The sequence below is a fragment of the Channa argus genome, chromosome 7, assembly GCF_033026475.1.
Source record: "Channa argus isolate prfri chromosome 7, Channa argus male v1.0, whole genome shotgun sequence".
NCBI classification, from domain to species: domain Eukaryota; kingdom Metazoa; phylum Chordata; class Actinopteri; order Anabantiformes; family Channidae; genus Channa; species Channa argus.
The window spans coordinates 6,187,302-6,209,236 of NC_090203.1; the positions used below are offsets into that span (position 1 = coordinate 6,187,302).

The window sequence follows — 21,935 nt, forward strand, 5'->3', positions numbered from 1 at the left end:
CTAGTTTAAATACGTTTACATACTGGATTTACATGTTAATTATTTGATTTGTTCATCAATAAAGACAGGTCAGGGGCCATTAACTTCTCTGATGAACAGATTCTGTCCTCCAGTTGGAGCATTGCAGTGTTTACATGCCACATGAATTGCATTGTTGGGACTTCACAGAGAAAGAAAAAGCTTTACTTTGTGCTCTGATGTTTTGCTTTTATAAACCTAACCGAAGTGACAAATCTTCAGGCATTTAATAGTCCACTGGAACATCTTGGTTTCACAGACTTCTAAAGCAAACCTGCCCGTCTGCTGCCACCTGCACCATCAGCTTCTATTTCCAGTCTGTCACACATGCTGCGTAGTGAACATACTGCATGCTTGTTGTCAGCACGGTCAGGGTGCAGTCATAAAGCCTGATGCTTGCAGACACGACCTTTTTTACCTGGTGGATAGAAAATTAAAAATAGCATACAACACACAAATAGAGAATGAAATGATTTTAAAATGTACATGGAGTAAAATCTTCATAACTCATGATGTGCAAGCAGGGAAGTGTGTAACTCACCATTAATGTTACTCTAGCTGCACTCCGTCACAGCTTTCTTTTGATTCCAACAGTCTGGAAATGCAACAAAAAGGAGAAACAGTGAGGAGAGAATATCAATCCATTTAACTTACAATTTATGTAAACTTCTTAAAAGCAATGTTTATTTTTTACTCAAATAAGCTGGTTGTAACATAAGTAACAAATCAGAGTTTATACAATCAAATATAGTTTATTGCAAAAACCAGTACATTATTTTATAAGACACCCGATCCCAGTAAATGTTTAAATGGTTTGAAGGTTCACCTGAAACAAATCGCTTTGGCAATACAAATATAAAAGATACATAAAATCACTTACCCAGTCTGAGCCTTGAGAGCCTTACGGGCCTCCCAGGCCTCATGCTCATTTGAAATCTTCTTGTAACAGTAGACCAGAACTGCAATGAGCCACAGCTGCAGAACCACGATCAGTACATACATCACTATTTCTGAGATCACTGCTGCCAGCTCCCGATTGGCTAGGAAAGTGGAGCCAACAGTGTAGCGTTACAGGCGTGTGAATATGTTTTCCGTGCAAATGTTAAAAACATTTCAAGGTAAAACTGCTCTAAAGTCAGAAATCGTCAAGAGCTTAATATTTGGTGGCAATTTAGAAATGTATTGTTCATAAAGAGACAAAGCTTTATCTCATGGTTTGCTTTATTCATTTCTTCATTTGATTCCAAAAACTAAGAACAATTGTGATAAATTTCTAACTCAACTCAAAGCTTTAAAGCAACTTTTCAGATATTTGACAGTGACCTGTATCTGAACAACATTGGGATAGACCACCATGGCATGTTGCCCAGAGGTTACACCCTAGATTGGACATCCTGGATTGACATACATTTTTGTACAAACATTCACGATCACCAGAATAGGAATCGTGCTGGTTTTGTTTTTTACTTAACTTTTTCTTTTGTGATAAAGAGCAAAATCTCAGTGGAATGAATTATATTTCCATTTGCTGCAGGCCCTCATAGTCTTTGTAAACGTGAAATGTTTATAGGAAAGATTCAGTGGGCCACACATAAACAGTCAAGGCCTTACTGTCTTTCCTTTTGTTCTGCACCTAAGAGATCATCTGCCTGATGGAAGCAGCCAAATGAAGAAAAGTTCCCAAAATATAAGCAAATAGACCAAAAACAGACATAAAATACATTAGGTGACATTAAGACACAACCTGGCAAAAAGCCGTAACCACAAACAGAGTGGAAGCAAAAGAAAGGAGGCCCTTTCTCTGGCTCTGCCCAGAGGCCCATATTCATACTTGTCTATACTGTGTATGTTATGTAAGTGAAGGATTTAAACACTTCCTCCATCACTGCAGGTTCACCCCACCTTACCTACAGCCACCACGGTGAGCTCCACCTCCTTCTCCACAGTGACGTGCTCGTCAGGAAGTGGCAGGTTGAGGTTGCGGTTAAAGGTGCAGCGGTATGTCCCCGTGTCATTGAAGGTGACGTTAAGAATGTAAACGGCTCCTATCTGAATATCCCTGTGTTGTGTCCCATGCCACACCAGACGGTCAATGAAATCGTCATGCAGGACGTCGGCCCTGGGATGGTCGTAGTGGAAAATCTGAGAGAAACAAAACACAAATAGGAACTTTGCGAATGTTCTTGTATTTCTGGAAAATGCTAACAATCCTGCATACCCACAATTTCTTGCTGTAAATACATTATAATCTCTCTAAGTTCTGTCAACAGCTGAATTACCACAGATATTTAATTTCATTTCATTTATTCTTTCCACACTGTGTAAATAATTAGTTGAGTGCAGCTCAAATAAAATACATGTTGGATGTCATCTTTGAAATGCAGGTCAAAAATATCTGTATTTTAAATTTGAAACATAAAAATTAGAAAATGAAATGTTTAGATTTCTTGTATTTAATGGTCATTTCACATTTAAATTTCATATAAATTTCAAGTCAAATACATAACTAATACCAAATATAAGTACTGTTGAAAAAAGACCTCATACCTCATTCTTTATATAATTTAGAGTTGCTCCAGCGCAACTGTACAGTTAGGCATTTTTATTCACAAACCTAGATTTAACATCTCAGCTCATTCGCTCGCTCCCTCAACAACTCACATGCCTGAATTCTTCCTCCCCCATCGGTTTAAAGTGCCAGTCTACCGTGGTTTGGGCCGAGACCTCCTCTCTTTTTTTACAGGAGATGCAGCCCAGCAGGAATCCTTCTCCTGCCACAGCTTCAGTCTGGGAGTCCACCTCTGCACAGCCGCCATGGCACTGAGACACTGCAGGAAAAAGGAGGCACAAAATACACTGCAGCTGTAGTGCAGAAGGAGAAAGCTCAAAGATGAATTTAATGCCATAAATCTTACTTTTTTGAGATCTTCTGTAAAGCACAATGCTCATTTTGTTACGTTATTGCACAATAATGCCTTCTCTCTAAAACCTCACTAACAAAGGTCATACTTCTACAGTACAACACTCTGACATAAATGATTTTGGACTCACCGAAAAGGCTGAAGACAATTAAAAGAGAGAAGCAACATATCATTTCTGCTCAAACAATTAGTGGCCAGCCGTTAAGCAAAATGTTCAACTTGATGTGAATCTATGGCAATTGAGATTACACTACAGACATGTGCCTCTAGGTTCCTGATAAACCAGTCCAGCCTTTATTCCAGAATCCCAGTCCATTAGTTCATTAATCTTTTTCACAAAAAAATGTTCACTAGAAACCAAGAGTCTCCGTGGTTCTTAGTGCCTGCTGTAAGTGTCCCTTGCTGTCCTGTGGTACTTTAAGGCAGCTATAATTAGAGCATGTGAATTCAGGAGAGTGGGTGGGAAACCTGAGAAGATGAGACCTGGTCCATAACTACAACAAGTCAGTCTACAGCAAGACGACACACACGTTCCTCCTGATTCCTAGATTGCTACCAACTTTATATTCACTTGTATAAAACAGAAGCAGCCGGTCTGACTTTCTTTGCTAAACAAATCGAGTCAGACAAACACCTGCATTAGGGTGGAGCAAACAGCCACGCAGGCTTACGGGCATCATCAACCATATATGAATGTTTCATAACAATAAAAAGCATGATCTGTTTTCTGTAAATAAATAGCCTGGCTGCTCTCCTGATCCTCTCCGCAAACAGATCAAAGGTCACGTGTATGAACATGTTGTTACAGAGAATAAGCAATACTTATGTAACAATTTATATAATAACTCATTACTTTTGTCCTAATCATTCTTATTGTTATCATTATTTTAATTTCTAAATTTTAGTCAGGTTTTCTAAAGCTGTATTCTGTACAGCCTTTATGCCATCAGGTGGTCTATAGGATGTGCTTAAACCTGTGCTGGCTGGGTCAAAGTCCCATGATCCCTACCTCAGAAACTGACTTAAACTGCACATGTGATCTACGCTAAAGTTGCCGTGTCCTGTAAAAATGACGTACACTCCTCAAGGTCACTGAGGTTTAAATTAAACATGCTGCAGATGTTTAACTTTTACACAGTTCACTATACACACAGATTTATGCAACTTGAATCATTTGGTCATTTTCAGATTTCTACAAATGTGTTATTATTCAAGTTAGTGAAATATTTTTTATTTATTGTCTGACCAATTTCACTGCAGGTTTTAATGGGCAATAATATGTACACACAGATTATTGAAATGCAACTTACGGACAAGTATGTTAAAGTATCATGTACTGTACTACAGTATGATAGGTGGGATTTCTAGTAAGAAGTGCAAGCGAGTTCTTTGCAAACGAACTTGCTTGCACTGTAATTGTTGTATCAGGTCAAGGATCCTGCACTTGGACAACGTAATCATTCACACTAATAAGTTACCAAACCCAGAAAAGGTTAAGTAACAGAAAAGTGCTTCACAGATAAAATATTAAATCCTTTGCCCAAAACCTTCATTACTCCAATCTAGTGAGAAATTTCAGCTGCAGTTTACCTGTAACTTCCCTCACTTAGACACCACAGTGGATCCCATTTTAGCAGCTGGGATTCAAACCACTGCAAGTTCTGTTTTTTTTTTTGCTAGACTGATTCAAGACCACAGCTAAACTGTCCAGATGTGACATATAGCAACAACCACATGCCAAAGACTTCACTGTCTGGACAACTTTTATACAAGTAATTAAAAAGTGGATGTGAACGATAAATTTAAACTTGTGAATAATTTAAAAGAATAGTACAGTAAAGATGTTTAACCTTTTAGTAAATTGTTATAAAAACTTGAAACCAGTTGTTGCCACCTAGTTAACAAAATATCAAATATGGTTTTGTGAATGATATGTGGTTTTCCTGTGACGTTGGTATCGATAAGCACTGTGCAATTTCCTCTCAATATGAAGGTGTGCTTAGTCTAATGAGGTGCTGCTGCAAAACTACATGTATCTTTTTTACTGATAATCACTCATCTACTAATTTCACACAGTTTTGATTGAACATTTCCCCGCTATGCTGTTACTAAACCTAAAGAAAGTCACAATTTGCAACTCCCAAGTATATAGTTTTTCTTATCCACTTTCATATCTGCCATCAAAGGGTCTGACAGTCAGTCAATGCCAACAAGCCAGCCACAAAAACAAGGCCACTGAAGTCAAGGCTGACAAAACAGACATTGACTGAAGGCCTCGACTTTCCTGCTGACTCTGGTGACAGTGAGATTCATGAGATAGATAAAGCCAGCGGGTTGACGTAATGAATGTAATATGTTTCTTTTAAAGGGGAATTGCTGTCGCAGGTCAAATTAGTCACGTTGGACTCTGAGGCCATATAAACCCCTAAAGAAATATCCCGCCGTACACTGGACAGGGTTAGATCACTTTATTTGTCTTTCTGCCAGCCAGGGGTAGTGGACGTGTGTTTGCGTATTCTGGCTGCACTTGAGGTCAGGGATATTGTCATGTGGTGTAACCAGATGACTTTGTAAACCACAAAGCTTCTGATAAGGAGTCCCTACCTCTTTTAACCCTGTGGTAACCTGTGAATGATAGTGACAACAACAATAAAAAAAAAACAGCAAGTGGGCAAGAGAGGGTGAAACTTGGCCTGGCCCACTCTCGAAGGGGAGGGACATTTCAAGGAAATCGTGACATAATATAAACCCTGTATGTGTCCTCTGTGTGGTTTGTGTGTGTTGTTTATACTGGGGTGGGCTGCACCTCTGTCGCCATACATATGCATACACACAGTTAGTGACACACCTCCTTTGTCGATACGCTGGCGATGTATTTTTTTTTTTATTTTTAGCACATATCGAGTTTCCAGTCCCCGATTCAGCAGCCAGAAGTCCTCAGCCATGCAACTCCCTGAAACCTGCAGCAGTTTCTCACCCCTGCACCATGTGTAGCGCAGACTTTGGTCCTCTGTTCTGAAGTGGAGCCTATGAACTGTTGGTTTCAGGCGACAGTCACGGGGAGTGAGAAAACTGAGGATGCCTGATAAACCTATGGAGAATTTGAAATTGCCAAGTCATTGTGATGCTCTGCCACTGATTTAAAGGATACAGAAGCAACTGCTGGCTGAAGATCAAAACTGACAAGCAGGTAAATTGATTTCATCAAAAGACGTGCACATTTTTAAGATATATATTGTAAATACTATCTATACTTGAAAAATAATACTTGAAATTAAATGTGTTATCTATGAATCTGTAAATTCTTTCCATATTGTAGCTTCTAAAGTTTAGTAGCTGGAGAAGATTTACACTGTGTGTGTTTCAGGGAGTTCAGGGAGTGACAATATGAAAATAAGACTGGAAAATGCAAATATGTGTATGTACTGTGTGGGGGACATTAGAATTGTGACAAGCTGTACTAGCTATACTTCGACAACAGCTGACTAAAACTGTTGTTTTTAAATCCACAAGAGACTTAATGAATAGTCATTAAGTGAGCATTACAAATTTATCATTTCATTCACCACACACGGTTCATTACAAATCTAACACTAATTTAAGCAACAACGACCTTGTTAATAAATGATTTATCTAAGCATTTTTAAACATGCTTGTTCCCGCTTGTCTTTTGTGCTTTGTTGTATTTCCTTCTCTGTGACAGTAAACTAAACATCTTTAGGTTTTTAGTTTTTGGCCAGATTGTTGGCCAGATGAAACAAACAACCATGAACTGTTGTCAATATATTAAGTAATGTTGTCTCGAATAATGGAAAGACTTTCTTGATTAACTCAGAAAAACAATGTAAATATTTATCAGTTATGAAAAGAACTGTTCCACCAACAAGATTGTGTGTGCATATTGGTTTTTATCTCTGCATTTTGTTAACTGAAAGTGTCTTTTTAATGTATTAAATTTTTTAAAGTTTCAGTCAAGTTGACCTAGTATGACCCTGTTTACTGTATGTGTCCTGGAGGAGAAGATACCCAATGTCTTACAGGGTGATATAACCATTCATAAGGTCGTATGAAACAATACTGCTGAAGAAGGTAAAAGGTAAGATAATTCTGCCTATTTATAACTGACATTTTTTTGGCTACAAAATATTCATCTCTACTCAATGAAGACTCACAAAGCTTCTATGTGATGTATTGAATTATAATACATTAGGTTACAATTACTGTCTGCACACAGCCTTGTTAGACACAAGAGGTCGCCATGATTCTATCCATCAATTCTGGTCACGCATAACCTCCCTTCACGTTAACTTTGAAATACTGCCAAAACTGTGGGTTTACCCAGATACATGTTGCTCATCGTGTACTGACAGAACCTGTTGTGTTGACATCTTGGTTGAGCTACCAAAAAAAAAAAAAAAAAAGCCATGTCGATTGGTGAACCCGAAGAAGACTCTTTCTTTCTCTTCAAAATAAAAGAACCCAACTTTAACAAGTCTATATTATGGCCGGTTCACTTTTAGTTAATCAGAAGATGATAGTCGACGCTATATATTTATATACACATCGAGGACACATAATTTCCGGTAGTTTTTGTCTTATTTGAAAGCTCGTCTTCTTCTCGGAACATCCTCTAAACAGTTGTTGTCCCGGACTGTTCCACAAAGTTTGTCGGGGGGGGTGTTCTGGTTGTACTGGTGGTTGTGTATAGTTAATAACACAACAGTAAATTAAAAATACATATTTTTTAATAGATTGCGATGATTAAATATATTCAAATATGTATTTTGTTTATTAAAATACGTTGCCGGGGCAATACATTTTCTTGATCAAATGTCTTGTAACCCCTATGTACAAAGCCCCCACAGACCGACTGCGTCCCTTTTCACATTTCCACAAAAGCATATTGTCTGTTACTTTAAAGCCAACTTAGAAGGCCAGGCTAATTTTGGCCGTTAGTCCTACATTTTGTTTGATAGCTGTTTTATAACCGGTTGATTTTAATGTTAAAATGGAAGACATTGGTATAGTACTTTCTCTGATGGAAATAAAAGACCACTAGCGAAACATTGATCTTTTCGTGAGCTGTTGGCCTTCAGAGGTCGGGGGTAACGCTAGTAAAACTTGGCTGCCCTTAGCGTTAGCTGGCTAAAGGCTAGCGGTGACCTGCAGCCGGCAGATGCTGCTTTACGCCTCTAATAATGTTAATGTGTTCCTGTGAAAAAGTGGATTTTAACGTTACTCCCCGCTCCGTTTCTCGGCTTATGTTTGAGGCCGAGCAAGATAACAGAAACGGAGGAAACTCATCCAACGGGAGGTAGGAGTTTGCATGTTAACTTAGTTTTCCCAGGCTGCGAAAAAGGTTTTCTGTGTTCTATTGTTAAGCTGTTTCTTTATGCACACCAGATGGACCTGGCGTGTTTAAATTGAACATAGTATCCTAGATCAACAGATAACATAGCGTTTTTAGTAGCTGCGGGGGGCTTCACATAACTGCAAATCATTCAAGTGCAGTGTTGTTTTAAAACGATCAGCGCAGGAGCAAAGTCAAAGGAGAAAACTTCACAGGATCAGCTGTTCCAAAACAACTGCTAAACTGCAGATACTTGAACTTGCTCCTCTGCAGCAATCTCCATCGGAAATATCTGTGATCGATGTGTAATAGCTTCGGATGGTCTGTGTGTTGAGTCAAAGAGGCAAAAGAAAAAAAATAGATATCAGACTTTTGTAGACCATAAAGGGACGGCTGGACTGAGATTATGGTGGATTATTCTGGACAAACAAGTCTGTGCCAAGATTGTTCTTGTTCAAACAGATCACTGTAAATACTGTCAGACCAGCTTGGGCTCTTGCCTTGGAAGTGCCTGCTTTGAAGGCAAACAATGGAGTCTCTCTCTCTCTCTCCCTCTCTCTCCCTCCTCTCTCTCTCACACACACACACACACACAACATTCCCGGTTGGTGGCAACATCTGCCTTATGTTTCCATGTATGTTAGTTATGACTTGATAGACAATAGTGGCAATTGGACTTTCTGATGAGCTGTATTTTCAAAGGGTGTGTTGGTTTTGTCTGCTACGGAGTCTGTGTCTGGTCATTGCTGAGTGGGATATTATAGTTGTTCTTTCTAGACAGTTTTAGAGTCTACTTGTTTTTGTAAGTATGGATATGCTGGCTTGTGTCATCTGCAATTTTTTTTCCAGGAATAGTCAGTATGGGCTTTCCTGTCAACACATGGGCATAAATCATCGTTTGGATTGTTTGTACGTAGACAAACAGTGACTTGTGTCATTCAGTCCCATGTTCACACAGTTTTAGCTATTTTCAAGTTACCTGAAGGGAGAAAACATTACAAATAGCCTCTAAAATAATACCACAGTTCTCCAAACATGAGGAAATTAGAATGCGTATAACCTGGACCATACGTAAAAACTATTTATCAGCTTTCAAATAGTAGTCCTTCATTGCAAATTATAGTCATATAATACCTTATTCTCAGAATCATTAGTGAATAAACATAATAGACCTAGTCCAACAATCTTTTGTTTTAGTGAGAAAGTTGAACACTAAAAACATTATACATAGAACATACAAAACAAAGTGGTAGTCAGATATAGGTTGGTCTTTTGAATGCAAAGTTTCTGCTCTTTTTTTTACTCCTCAGGTAGCTACCTACAGGCAAAGATCTGTGTTTCTGTGAGACTTCAACTCTTACAAAGATGTGCCTGATTATGCAAACGAAAGCTTCGAGTCTACAAAGGAGGAGAAACCAGCAGTACTGATGCAAGAGTGACACTGGGCGATGTGAGAAGTGCAGAGTAGGAAGGCATGAAGGACATAAGCTAATCACTAGAGAAATGAAAGAGCATTTTTGTCATTCCTATCCAGCATTTGTGGATAAGTGGATATAGAATGCCTAAAGAGAGAGCCTGTGAAATGAACTGACAGGCTTCTTCTCTGTGGCCTGCTGCTGTCAGTAACTTTATGCCTGATGAGAGAACATTTAAGGTCACAAGAAATATGGGTAATACTAAATCATCTTGAATTGTGATCAACATCACTTAATACGTCAGACGTCATTTCCCTGAAGAAAAGTACTTGCTGTATTTACCCAACCTGTTTCTAAAGGAAATGAAATACAAGAATGACTGGATCATCAGTCAGTCGTGTGTGAGTAGCAACTCTAAAGATGCAACAAGTCCTTGTGTGCTGCCTTTGACTGAAACAAAAAATAAGCATTGGAAAGCTTTGATGATGACTACATCTTCCCCCGTGGGATCAGAATGTAGCACTCTGGCTCAGCCTATCTCTGTCCCAACTCTGACTGTCCTGCCACCATCTTCAGATACAGAGTCCTGGTCTCGCTCACCTAGTCCCAGGTTGTCACGCTTCAGCCGCCATGGTCGATCGCGCAGCAGGACCCGAACCAAGAAGCGACATGAGGAAAATGAAGGCTGCACTCTAAAGCGGGGTAGAGCGCCGCAAATTGTAATAGAGCAGACTGCAGAGAAGTGCACCATTAGACAACATAGTGCCTCTCCCTCCCACTCTGTGGCCATTCCAGTAGAGGGTGAAGAGCAAGGTCAGGTGAACCCTTCACAGGACCTCCTCCTGCCACCATCTCGCTCATGGTCCCATAGTCCCTCTCCCAGCCGGCGCTCCCGTTGGTCCCTCAGGAGCCTGCTCAGCAGAGACTCTGACTGGGACAGCTCCAGGTTAGTGTGCTGGATTCATCCCAAATAATCAGCCAGTAACCCAAAAGGTGATAGAATTCATAAAATAGCATAAAGCTCATCAGCAAAGGGCCCGAACAGAAAGGAGATTTTTTTCTTTCCTCATTAATTTAACGTTAGCTCTTTAAAGATGGCTTGACTTATAGCAGCAATACTAATCAGTGTTCAGTGACTTAGAACAGAGTCTGCCTGTCACATGGGTCTTGTACATTTATCGCTCTGTAAAACCTCAGCCTATTTGCATTCAGGCCTACCGAGACCAGATTTTCCTGCAGTGGCTAACTGGAGTAAGTAGCAAGCTGGCATTTGTGCAAGCTGGTGAGGAAGAGAAACACTTCTGACAGATTTATACTCGGTTGACTTTTCTCAAATGCCATGAGGTCAACTATTTTGGAACATGGTGGAGTTAATTAGTCAATGGCTAAACTACTGGGGACAGATTACACAGTTTAAAATCCTGATTAAGTTGAATCATGGTATGCTGTGCGTAACAAAGAATCAGGCCCGCGCCGACATGGTAGAATTTCAGTGATGAAGCAAGAAGGGGCCATGCTACTCTGCGCTGAAATCTAAGAAACCATTTTTTTCTTTCAATGACAAACCCTTTTAACTAAATGAAACGGCGTGTACCATGTAAACAAAGAAAGTGAGACTGCTCTTAGCAGCATGATAAAACAGAGTGGGTCAGTCACAAAGAGCTAGAGGCGGGGTTCGCGTGCTGTTTATCTTTCCTCTGAGTCATGACGTCACTTTCAGCCAATGGGAGTGGTCTTATTGTCGGATGATGTCATTCAAGTCCAATCAGATGATGTTCTGGGCACCACTGCATTGGGCTACAGAGGGTAAATAGAGGTTGATTCTCTCCCGTGCTCCATATGAACAGCTGTGTACTTGTCCTCTTCATATACACATCAATTTTTTTTACTTACATGTTGGAAACTTTCAGATCTTAGTTATGACCCTTTGGTTTGAAAGTGGATTTTATGTTTATTACATGCAAATTACATCACTACAACACTTGAATAGTGAAAAAGGACTAAGGTTTAAACAATGTACGGCAAATCCTAACACACATTGTTCTTTTTAGAGTAGGCACCGGGATTTTGTTAACTATAGTTCAAATAAGCCATATAAAAGGAATATGTAATCCTGTTTATGTGTAGCTCTACAAAGGAGTGAAGAGTGAATTGCAATAAATTGAAGCATGATCCAGAATTAACACTCTCATTTCTGTACAGGTACTAATCTACTTCAAATTATGAAAACAGAGTTGCTGGTTTTGTGCTATACTACCCCTATGGAATAATAGAATAGCATAATTAAAATCATAAAGTACAAATGTAACTAAATTAAATAAGATGTCATTGGACATAAATGCAATTTGTAGGCTAAAATAGAAGTACAGAAGACATTATGTGATTAATTGAATAAATAGTAATTAAGCCCTGTAAAGCCTTAGATGGTGAATGTTTATTAAAATTAGTTGTGAGCAACTTACACGATACTTGGGATGCACCAAATAATATTTTAGCACCCTCAATCATCTAAACTGAAAGTTCTCATCGACTGAGTTGCTTAGACATTTCCAGGGTAGTATTTACATCAGACTTTATTCCTGAACTCTATACCACTGTGCGTATACATGCACACAACAAGAATAAAATAACTGCAAAGGAAATTAATTTGACCTTCACCCTGATAGCGATCAACTGCGCCAGCTCTCATTCAGCCACAACGCATCAGTGATACTATGGTCACATCGTCTGCATTCAGGTCGTGCTTTAGACATGCACTTAACAAATCGGTTAATCCACATTTTCATTCTGTGCACTTGTTTTGTTGTTGTACTCGAAGCTGCATCCATGCCCCTTACTCAATGCCCACTCGGTCCACGAATGTCTGATATTATTACAAGACACTGGCGAACCTCAGAAAAGCAGATTACAAAGAGGGAGACATAACGGTGGCAATGCAGGCCTGGCTCAGCTCAGCATGGATTATAAGGTGGACTCTAATCCAAAGGGATGGATGGAGAGATTGAGGGTTAAAGGATTGGGTGGGCTCTGGGTTTTGCCAATGTGAATTCAACACAGGCAGCTATGGTCTATATATTTAGAGTTTATTTATTTATTTTAAATAATGTTATAGAACATAGGGATGAAGTTAAGTTGCACAACCATAGTTAGGAGGCTGTTTGACCTGAAGTGTGATGCAGGACTGTCCTATATTGTTTTGTGCTAGCACATATACAAACAGCACAGTATGACTTTGCATGACCCACAGCAAATAATGTTTATTTTTAACTAACGGAAGAAACCACCTCCTCCATGTGATAGTGTGAAGATACTATCCCAAAAATGAATAACCACTTTATGACATATTAACTGAAACAAATTGATTGGAAACTGCTTTATATCATTATGCCTTTCTATCTTTGTGTTCTAACTGCTGAAAAAAAGAAAAAAAGAGAGACATTGGTGCCTATGGCAGTTTTGCAGAGAGCAATACAAAGTCCTCAGGTTTTATCTCTTCCTGTCAGCAGCCCAGAATGCAAAGCTATTCAATACACTTTAACATAAGTACTTTAGGATACCAGCAAAAGAATGAGCGAGGGTAATTGCTTAAGCTCGTTTGAGATTGATTTGCTGAAGAAGAGCCTGCATGTCAAGTCTTGATGGAGGAATTCATCACAAAGAAGAACAGTATTAGTATATGTCCTGTGACCTGCTATCTTGTTCCTCACAATTCAGATAACGCTTTAGTTTTGACTCAGCCTTGTCGTCCTTATCGATGCCCTCAGTTCAGCACCACCTCGCTATAAAAAGCCAAGGCCTCACTTAACACATGGAGCCGCCTTCTCCCTCCTCCTCCTCCTCCTCCTCCTCCTCCTCTTCTTCTTCCCTCCCTCTCTCCACCCTGTCCGTCGTTGCAAAGGGGATTACGGATGGACGCAGAGACGCCAGCCTGTCACCGGCTCCTGCAATCGGCATAGGGTGCAGCCGTGTGAGCCATACCTGGCTGCGAGGTGCAGGGGCGTCGGCCACGATGGGAAATTAACAATCGACCGCGGGACGGTGGACGATGGGCGCACTTCCACTGCGAAGCTAAGCGAAGGAAATGAGGCAGAAATGCGGACATACATCTCAGGCTTGCGTTAGCTGCACACCAGGGACACCGGTGCCATATTGATACAACGCTGAGCACCAACGCGCGCGCGCGTGTGTGTTTGTAGATTGGATCGCAAACGCCTCATGATATGTTTGAGTAAGTGACAGTAACAGTAACAGGGTATTGTTATGAATCGCATGTTCTGCAGTAATGTATCCGTGGTCCTCATGTTGCGTTCACGCACGGTTGGTGTTCTCAAATGAGCCCACGAGTCGCATCGGCTCATATATACGTTGGACATACATAGTTTATGGACGAGCACGGGCGTGCGGCCGCATCTGACATTAGTTGTTTGTTTATGTTTATCCGGTCGGTGATCATTCGACAGTCCCCCACCCAGCTCCTCCACCCAGGACCTCCACCCAGCTCCACTGACCATAGCAGCCTCCTCCCCTTGCAATATGTGATGCTTTGTGCGTAAACGAGCTATATCATTCCTTACGGCTGGTCACGTTTCTGACTGAGCCTCTCTGCATGACAGGTTTCAACTTCTAGTGTTGCACACTGGTTGATTGCACCGGGGTGTTTTGGGTTGCCGGTGTGCTAGCTGCTCTTTAGCTGCCGTTGTGTGCAGGGATGGAGAATGTTATTAGGGTTAACTGCACCAGAGAGATGGCTTAGGTTAGAGATTTGTGCCGAAAATATTAGCAGTGCGGCCGGTTTTGTATTTGTGCTGCTGACGGATTTAGCCCCAGTCTGTAAACACACGTTGACACCGATTTACATCAGTCCGTGTGGCCTGGTCATCTCGGTCGCACTGTCTGACGCACACCAAGCCTATTTAAAGTACCCGCGGCGCTTATGTCCGTTTGCCTAAAGATGGCTTAATACCGCTTGTCATAATGCCGCTTAGATTAACATTGCTGCTTCTCATGAGGTCATATTTAAGGGATATTTACACTAACACGGACCTGATGAAGACCAGCCATGTCTTCCTAGCTACTACTCATTTCCCAGCATCAGTGGTGTTGCCTTGGAGATGATAATCGTGTCTTTATTACCTTCCTTCTCCAGCTCCTGTCATTGACAGCCGCATTCAAGTGTACAGCCTCTAAACAAGTTCTATTGCTTTTGCTTTAAAATCTCCTCTTAAAGGGAGAACTGGCTAAGGAGGCAACAGGATAATAATGCTATGAATCTATGTACAAACTATAAACAAAGAAGGACAACAGCCGCACATTACATAAGACTTTAGGCAATATACAGTTGCATAGTTTCTTTGTGCATGCATGCATTTGCCTAACTCATTTTGCATGTTGTTCTAGGAAAAAGTTTTTTTAGGCTTTAGAGACTCAGGCCAACTGAAACATTTTCTACCTCGAGATCAAAATAACGTCACAGTACACTTAGGGGGCTTTTCAATTCACGACCAAAAGAGAATATAGTAAAAAAAAATCATCATAATAAACATGGAGCAAGTGAAAGCTTGAGTTGATTAAAAAAAAAAAAGAGAGGCAAGACGTGGCATTGGGAATACTTTGAGCAAAGAAGTGGAAGGTGTTTTGACTTAAAAGGGGTTAATGAAGTGATGAACTTTTGGGTTAGCTTCTTAATGACATTTTTAATTCTATTCCAGAAAGAGTCACTGCAGCATAAAGCCAAGTGGTTAGCAGAGCCTTAAGTTCCGAGGTTAAAGCTGCATTTAATTCCTGATCACTGGTTAGGCAATTGCTCATATTTCTTATTCTATTAATTTCTTTAATTAGCAATAATTTATCAAAGTTGCTGATAAAAGATTTATTTCAGTCAGTTGATTTATGAATACATTGCCTAATCGTCTGAGCTCTAGACCTCACTGGGAAATTCAAGATTGTTATGTGGTTTTGTTTGTTCAATGCAGTTAATCAGTGTCTCTGACACTGAAGTTCACCAGAAGAAAATCCAATGGATAATTTGTAATTTCTGTGACTTGGTAATGGTTTATTCCGGAGAGCACCCTGGGCCCTGTGGTTTGTAGTTAAATGTTGTGATTGATAAACAGCCTTATATGCCCTCAATGTCTGGCTGCTGACCCAGTAACAATTAAGTGAAGCTGATAACATTGGCTTTGCTTGGCTTCTCTTTGGTTGACATGGTATGTTAACAAATTATTAAAGTCTCTACAAAGAAAAATGTAGTGAGGAAATCTGAAAGTGTTTCCATCATTCTGAGCTAACTCTCTTCCATGTCTTTACTTTCTCCAGTACAGCCAGTAACTCTCCGCGCAGCACTCCCGGCAGTTCTCCCTCCCTGCGGCGCAGGGTCCTTGGAGGTGGCAGGGCCAGTGAGAATGAGGGAGGAGGTGAAAAGTGCAGTGGTGGTGGAGGAGGAGGGGGATCAGATAGCCCCTTGCCCTCCATACCTTCTGCTTCCTCCATCACATCCGCGTACCCACTTGCCTCTCGCCACTTCAGCCGTAATGCCAAGGTAGGTTAGAATAGTCATTGATCAGGGTGGTATGTTGGTGATTAGCTCCTAAAACTGCTACTGCTAATAGATCTGTAAGCATGAAGACATGACAAAGTGAGAACAATTTCATAATGAACACACAACAGTTCAGTGTGCTTTCAGTGTCATAATCGCACGCAAAAATCCATGTGTAATATTTGTGAATCAGCAAGAGACACACATCTCCTTTGTCTAACAATCAATTATGTTGTTAGTTTCTCATTCATAATGAGTCAGTTGAGTTTGATGTTAAACATCAAACATGTTAAATTAGTAAAAATCTTAAATGCTAAAATGTTTCTGGATGCTGGTACATGAAATTCCTATGGAAGTCAATTTCCAGCTACACCAGATATTTTAATGCATGTTGGCAGATCTTTAGGTGCACTGAGTAAAAAACTAAAGCAGTATAACGAAACACATGTTTTCATCATGAAGGTGATCATGTTCAGTTTTTGTTTGAGAGGTCTTGATTCAGCTGCAGCATTTCGGAAAATGCCGTTTGTAGAACTTTTGACTTGTGTTCAGATATCAAAGTGAGCCACTTCATCTGAGCCTTGGGAACTAAAAGATTTCTTTACCTGTTAGGGATCCATAATGTAGCCCTTTCTTCAGAGAAATGTAAGTACTGTTCACTACATAATATGCTGTTCTTTTCTTTACAGAAAGTGCAGAGCTGGTACAATGTAAGTATATATTAACACTCACATTAGTCATGGCAGACATGACAGACAGTCAGGGCCCCTGACCAATATCCCAGTTTAGCAAAAGGCTGCATAAACCAGCTGTGGAATAAAATACCATGTTTTCCTCAGTCTCTTGTCTCCGGTTGATATCCTCAGGTTCTAAGTCCTACATACAAACAGCGGAACGAGGATTTTCGTAAACTCTTTAAGAAACTTCCTGACACAGAGCGACTTATAGTGGGTGAGTGATACATATGTATAATAAAAGTCATTTATTTTACTTATACTTTTGAAGACACTTGAGATGCTTAGCAAGTACACTTTACCTGAGCTACGTTTGCGTAAACACACACCAGACAATGGAATGCTCCGTAAAAGCCCTCAGATTGAAATCACCCTTTTGCATTGTTGAAATAATTCCTGACACAAGCTAGTGTCTCTGTTTATTTCCTTAGACTACTCTTGCGCTCTGCAGAAAGACATTCTGCTTCAGGGCCGCCTTTATCTGTCAGAGAATTGGCTCTGTTTCTACAGCAACATCTTCCGCTGGGAAACCACTGTAAGTCATGCTCACACTGTGTACACATTCACACACGCCTATTGTAAGCTGGTTAATGTCACACCTGTAATCTGATAAGAAATCATTTTAATGCGCTTGTTTGCGGATCAATATAGATATGCTCAGGCCCTTGTTAAGATAAGAATAATACACAGAAATACACACTGAGGTGGACACAAATTAAATCACCCTCCTTTGCTTGTCAGATCACTATCCTGCTGAAAGATGTGACCTCTATGACAAAGGAGAAGACTGCCAAGCTCATCCCAAATGCCATCCAGATCAGCACTGACAATGAGAAGGTCAGTGTGTACATTTTCCAAATAAGCAAAGGCTTTTTTTTTGCTATGTAGTAACACCTTTTTAAAACTAATGTAGCAGTATGACATTAGCTGACTCAACTGTATCTCCTCTGACAAAGCAGGGAAACCATCCATCAAATGCACTGACATATTTATATTCTATCTTCCTTTCTATGCTCTCTCATTCCTATCCCACTGATATTCAACCTCTCAGCATTTCTTCACATCTTTTGGAGCAAGAGATCGCAGCTTCATGATGATTTTTCGTCTGTGGCAGAATGCGTTGTTGGACAAGGTACAGCCTCTGCTCCCACCCTCCTGGTGGTTTAAGCGTCTGCTTGCAGTGACATGGCCAGTAGTTAAAATCTCAGAATAGAACACAATGTCACAGAGTAGAAGAGATGGCCACAAACACAGGCTTTGGAGGACAATTTAAATCACAGTTGTTTGCTGAGTTTAATCTAGGTGTTTCATTTCATTCTCTGTTTTCATTCTCAAAACATATTGATTACTTAAGCGCTACCTCGTTAAGTGTTGCCATCGTATTTGTAGTTTGAATTGATTGGCATTTAAGGTAAAATCAGAATCAATACTGTCACACTACATATATTTGCACAGTGAACAGACATTTTCCAGACTAGTAAATACACCTCACTGTAGCATGTAGCCAGGTTTAGCCACATGGCTCATGCAGTCTGTGCCAACTGTGTCTGTGTGACATATACTTAAAAACACATGAATGCAGGAAATCTTGGCTGCAGAGCTGTTCTGTGATAAATGATAGAAAAAAGTAATTACAGCGATTTTATCCTAAACAATTATTCAAAAGGTGTTTTGTGTATATTTTCACAGTCTCTATCTCCCAAAGAGCTCTGGCACATCGTTCACCAGTGTTATGGCACAGAACTGGGTCTCACTAGTGAAGATGATGACTATGTCTCCCCCACTGCCGAACATATGAACGGGCTACTGTGAGTGGTCGTTTGTAAAACCAAAATATGTAGTGCTATTTATTTTATGAGTCTTGTGTATGCATAATGTCATTTATTACAAAATTACCTAGTTTTCAATAATTGGTGGGGATACAAATATAAGCAGTTCTATGATCTAATGCCCAGCTACTGTAAATACCCGGTTCTTTCAAGATTTCTGAACCTCTGTCTTAAGTTCTCAAACAAACATGTCTGTCTTTCTATCACAGTCTGACTTTCTCTGTTTGTTTGTTTCACTCCCTTTTACTTCCTCTCCCTCTGTTAAGCAGGCCAGGAGATGAGTCAGTGTCGGTTACGGATCTGCTAGACCTGAGCTCAGTGTCAGTTCCTTCCTTGGGCAGCTCACCCCCTCCCCTAGTACCCTGTGGTCTATCCAGTCCTTCCTCTGCTGCAAACCTAGGGGGCTCCTCTCCGCCTTTGTCCTCCTCCTGTCTGCCGATAGAGGTGCCTTCGTCATCTGGATGCAGACTCAGTTCTGACCCCCTTGAACCGAGCCCGCCCACCTCACAAAGCTCGTTACCATCCACCACTCCCACCAATGCCTCCGCCTCAGCCTCTGCTGCTGCTGCTGTCTCCTTTGTGAGTGCCTTTTTTTTTTACATCCACTCTTACTTAGCTGTCAACACTACAATAGTTTATCTTCAGAAAATTTGGCAGCCTACTCATATCAAAGCTGGTAGTTTTTATTCCTTTATGTTTAAAAAAAAGCACAGCATCTAAAACTGTCACCAACAAAACAGATAGCATGCCGCCTTCAGTAATTATCAGTTCATGCACAATTCATGCAATTAATCTTCTGCTGTTTGCGTAACAAAATATCAGTAAGATATTTGCAAAATGCTAGGTAGCCAGCATTAGTTACATTGCAGACATTTCACAGCCAACTAGCCACTTGGACACAGTGGATTCCCAGAGTCATAACAGTCCTGTAAACTGAAGCAGATGCAGAAAAAATTCGACTAATCATGTCACTTTTTAGAGAACTGCAGTGATTAAGGACTGCTTATGTAGTTGTTGGCATCTTTGTTTTTAAAAATGTACTTATGCATATGGTAATGACTTGATATTTGTGTCTTAGACAGTTTACAGTTTTTAAAAGCGTAATATTAACATAATATTAATGTTCCACTTTATTGGTAGTTTGTAGTTTGAATGAAATTTATGTACTATTTTAATTTATCTGCAATATTTCTCCTTCATTCTCAATCACTTAATTCACTTTTTCATTTGAAATACTGCTGTACTACAGTTTTACTAAACTGGTAACTCGAAGAAATATGATTACAAAAAATTAACACCCTGGGCTAAGGCGGTTTTATAACACACACCAACAAGCATCGAACATGCCTCAATTGCATTGTCCATGCTTTGGTTCAAGGCTGTGACCTTAGCTGCACAGTATACACCATTCTCTTTCTCCTCGATCTAAACTAAAATAAATATGAATGAGGTAACTGTGATTTCAAATATAATGTATGATTGACTGAATGTATATAAATAAGAGCGTAGAATAGTGTGTAGTTAAGCTAAAACCAGCTGGTGATACCGCTGTGGTCTTTATTTGGACAGACTAAGCCAAATACAAGCTACAGTAAACTGTTATGTAGAGTGTGTGTCAGTTACAGATTAATTGTGCAGTTGCAGTACCTGCTTAGGCAGTTTTAAACTCAAGGTGAGCCTAGCTGAGATCTCTTACCTCTTAAGTCATATGATGGCGAGGTGATTATTTTTTTTTTTTCCCTTCTCCTATAACCCTCTTGCTAATTTTGAGCTTTTTCCCCTTCCCTGCATCAGAGTCTGGATGAGGGTGGGGACAGCCTGTCTGAGTCAGCTAATCATATGCTGCCCCCACCAAACACCAGTCTGGGAAACCTCTCCTCATTGGACATGACCAACGATGAGGAACTTCCCACAGACCCCAGCAACTCCTCTGACACACAAGAAGAGAGTGAGTATTATTTGAGTAAACAGACAAGAACCCTTTTTATATTTACCAGTAATATTTATGGTTATTTACATTGTGCCTTCTATTAATATTAGATACAGTAAATGTTGATTCAAAATATATATGACAGGTTAAAATCGCAACTACTCAAAGACTTTATGAGACAGTGTTCTACTGTTACTAGGTTCTGAAAAGTATGGCATCTTAATCCTGTTGGATTTGAAAGTCTTGATCATCCCATACGTGCAACATCCCAGAAATGTTATATTACATTATATTTAAGGCATAAGTCAGTATCAGTTAAAATATAAAACATGTGGTCTTGGTTTGCCATTGTCCCAAACGTCCATCTTGTGTCCTATACTGTTCTCATTGTACATTAACCTTTTGAGGGTCTGTTTTTGAGGAAATAATCCCTTACCAATGCTGTATGGTACAGCCACACACTAACACATGATTGAAAGTCTCTTCTCGGTTGTGTTGAAGATGCTAACTGCTAATTGACCAAACATTCTTCCTAAATTAAAGTATGACAAAGTTTGTTATATGGTCCTGAGAGGTTTACCTCTTAGTTTAACTAATGCTCTTGACTCACTGTCATCCAAATATGTTTGCAGACATGCCAAAAATGTTGGACTGACCTCTGACTAAAGGTTGACAAATACACTACTCACAAAAAGTTAGCGATATTCGTCTTTAGGGATGAATTTATGTAAAAGTTCATGCTATGATGACATTGTATCATAACATTGGGACATTTAAGTAGAAGCATGCAATGGTAATTTGTTCATCTCAAACAATTTATTGAAACAAAAGCTAACAGCAGTGGTGGGTAACAAAAAATGTCAATGTCTCAATAACTTGTCAATTGTCAAGTGTCGTCTTTATCTCATGATGTCAAAATACAAACGGCACGATGAGAGAGGACTGTTTAAATACAAATAGTCCTTTAAAATTTCATTAAGTGGTTGATTTCAAGGATATGATCCATGAATCACGTTGTCATTTTTGCGGTTAATCACCTTGTTGGAGAACAGCAAGTTGTGCAAGTTTAACTGAATTCTCGTGTCAGCAGAACATTTTTCACTTCATCTATAGCAAAAATGTCGTTTTCCTAAGTAGCACAATGCTGCACTGTTGAACCTGCTGTTAAGTACAGCAGCACTGAAAAACTAGCAGGTTGAGATG

At 40.0% G+C, this 21,935-nt stretch overlaps 2 protein-coding genes across 12 annotated transcripts in view; one reads left to right on the forward strand and one right to left on the reverse strand.

Annotated features, from left to right (window-relative positions):
• On the reverse strand, positions 1–5,891 carry si:ch211-225p5.8 (uncharacterized protein LOC555567 homolog). 6 transcript variants are annotated; one of them, XM_067508982.1, is made up of 6 exons: positions 5,788–5,891; positions 2,725–2,846; positions 1,926–2,160; positions 899–1,058; positions 560–613; positions 1–436 (listed from the first exon to the last, which is right to left on the reverse strand). In XM_067508982.1, exons 1-5 carry the CDS (start codon positions 5,882–5,884, stop codon positions 568–570), a joined length of 660 nt encoding a protein of 219 aa, XP_067365083.1. In that variant the 5' UTR covers positions 5,885–5,891; the 3' UTR covers positions 1–436; positions 560–567. The 6 variants fall into 6 exon arrangements, with proteins under 6 accessions (XP_067365083.1, XP_067365081.1, XP_067365086.1 ...); XM_067508980.1 differs by having other exon boundaries at positions 2,680–2,846; XM_067508985.1 differs by lacking the exon at positions 5,788–5,891 and adding an exon at positions 3,070–3,595.
• Positions 5,718–21,935, forward strand: part of gramd1a (GRAM domain containing 1A) — a 26,356-nt gene continuing 10,138 nt past the window's right edge. Inside the window, exons 1-12 of one of the 6 annotated variants that reach the window (XM_067508971.1) lie at positions 5,718–6,129; positions 6,905–7,035; positions 9,600–10,650; positions 16,020–16,242; positions 16,929–16,949; positions 17,106–17,190; positions 17,405–17,508; positions 17,715–17,810; positions 18,025–18,105; positions 18,663–18,781; positions 19,072–19,381; positions 20,597–20,750. In XM_067508971.1, coding sequence (XP_067365072.1) covers positions 10,067–10,650; positions 16,020–16,242; positions 16,929–16,949; positions 17,106–17,190; positions 17,405–17,508; positions 17,715–17,810; positions 18,025–18,105; positions 18,663–18,781; positions 19,072–19,381; positions 20,597–20,750 — 1,777 coding nt within the window. In that variant the 5' untranslated portion in view covers positions 5,718–6,129; positions 6,905–7,035; positions 9,600–10,066. Of the gene's footprint in view, positions 6,130–6,904; positions 7,036–7,061; positions 8,254–9,599; positions 10,651–10,679; positions 13,933–16,019; positions 16,243–16,928; positions 16,950–17,105; positions 17,191–17,404; positions 17,509–17,714; positions 17,811–18,024; positions 18,106–18,662; positions 18,782–19,071; positions 19,382–20,596; positions 20,751–21,935 lie in introns of those variants that run through there. The other 5 variants (XM_067508972.1, XM_067508973.1, XM_067508974.1 and 2 more) reach the window with 5 other exon arrangements.

What these genes read in the sequence shown, in the direction of transcription:
- si:ch211-225p5.8 (XM_067508980.1), bottom strand. Translation starts at nt 5,884, where the DNA reads ATGGCTGAGGACTTCTGGCTGCTGAATCGGGGACTGGAAACTCGATAT. An exon ending in CCAGCGTATCGACAAAGGAG is followed by an intron (nt 2,847 to 5,787) that starts GTGTGTCACTAA and finishes TTTTTCCTGCAG; the next exon opens with TGTCTCAGTGCCATGGCGGC. An exon ending in GGGAGGAAGAATTCAGGCAT is followed by an intron (nt 2,161 to 2,679) that starts GTGAGTTGTTGA and finishes TGTTTCTCTCAG; the next exon opens with ATTTTCCACTACGACCATCC.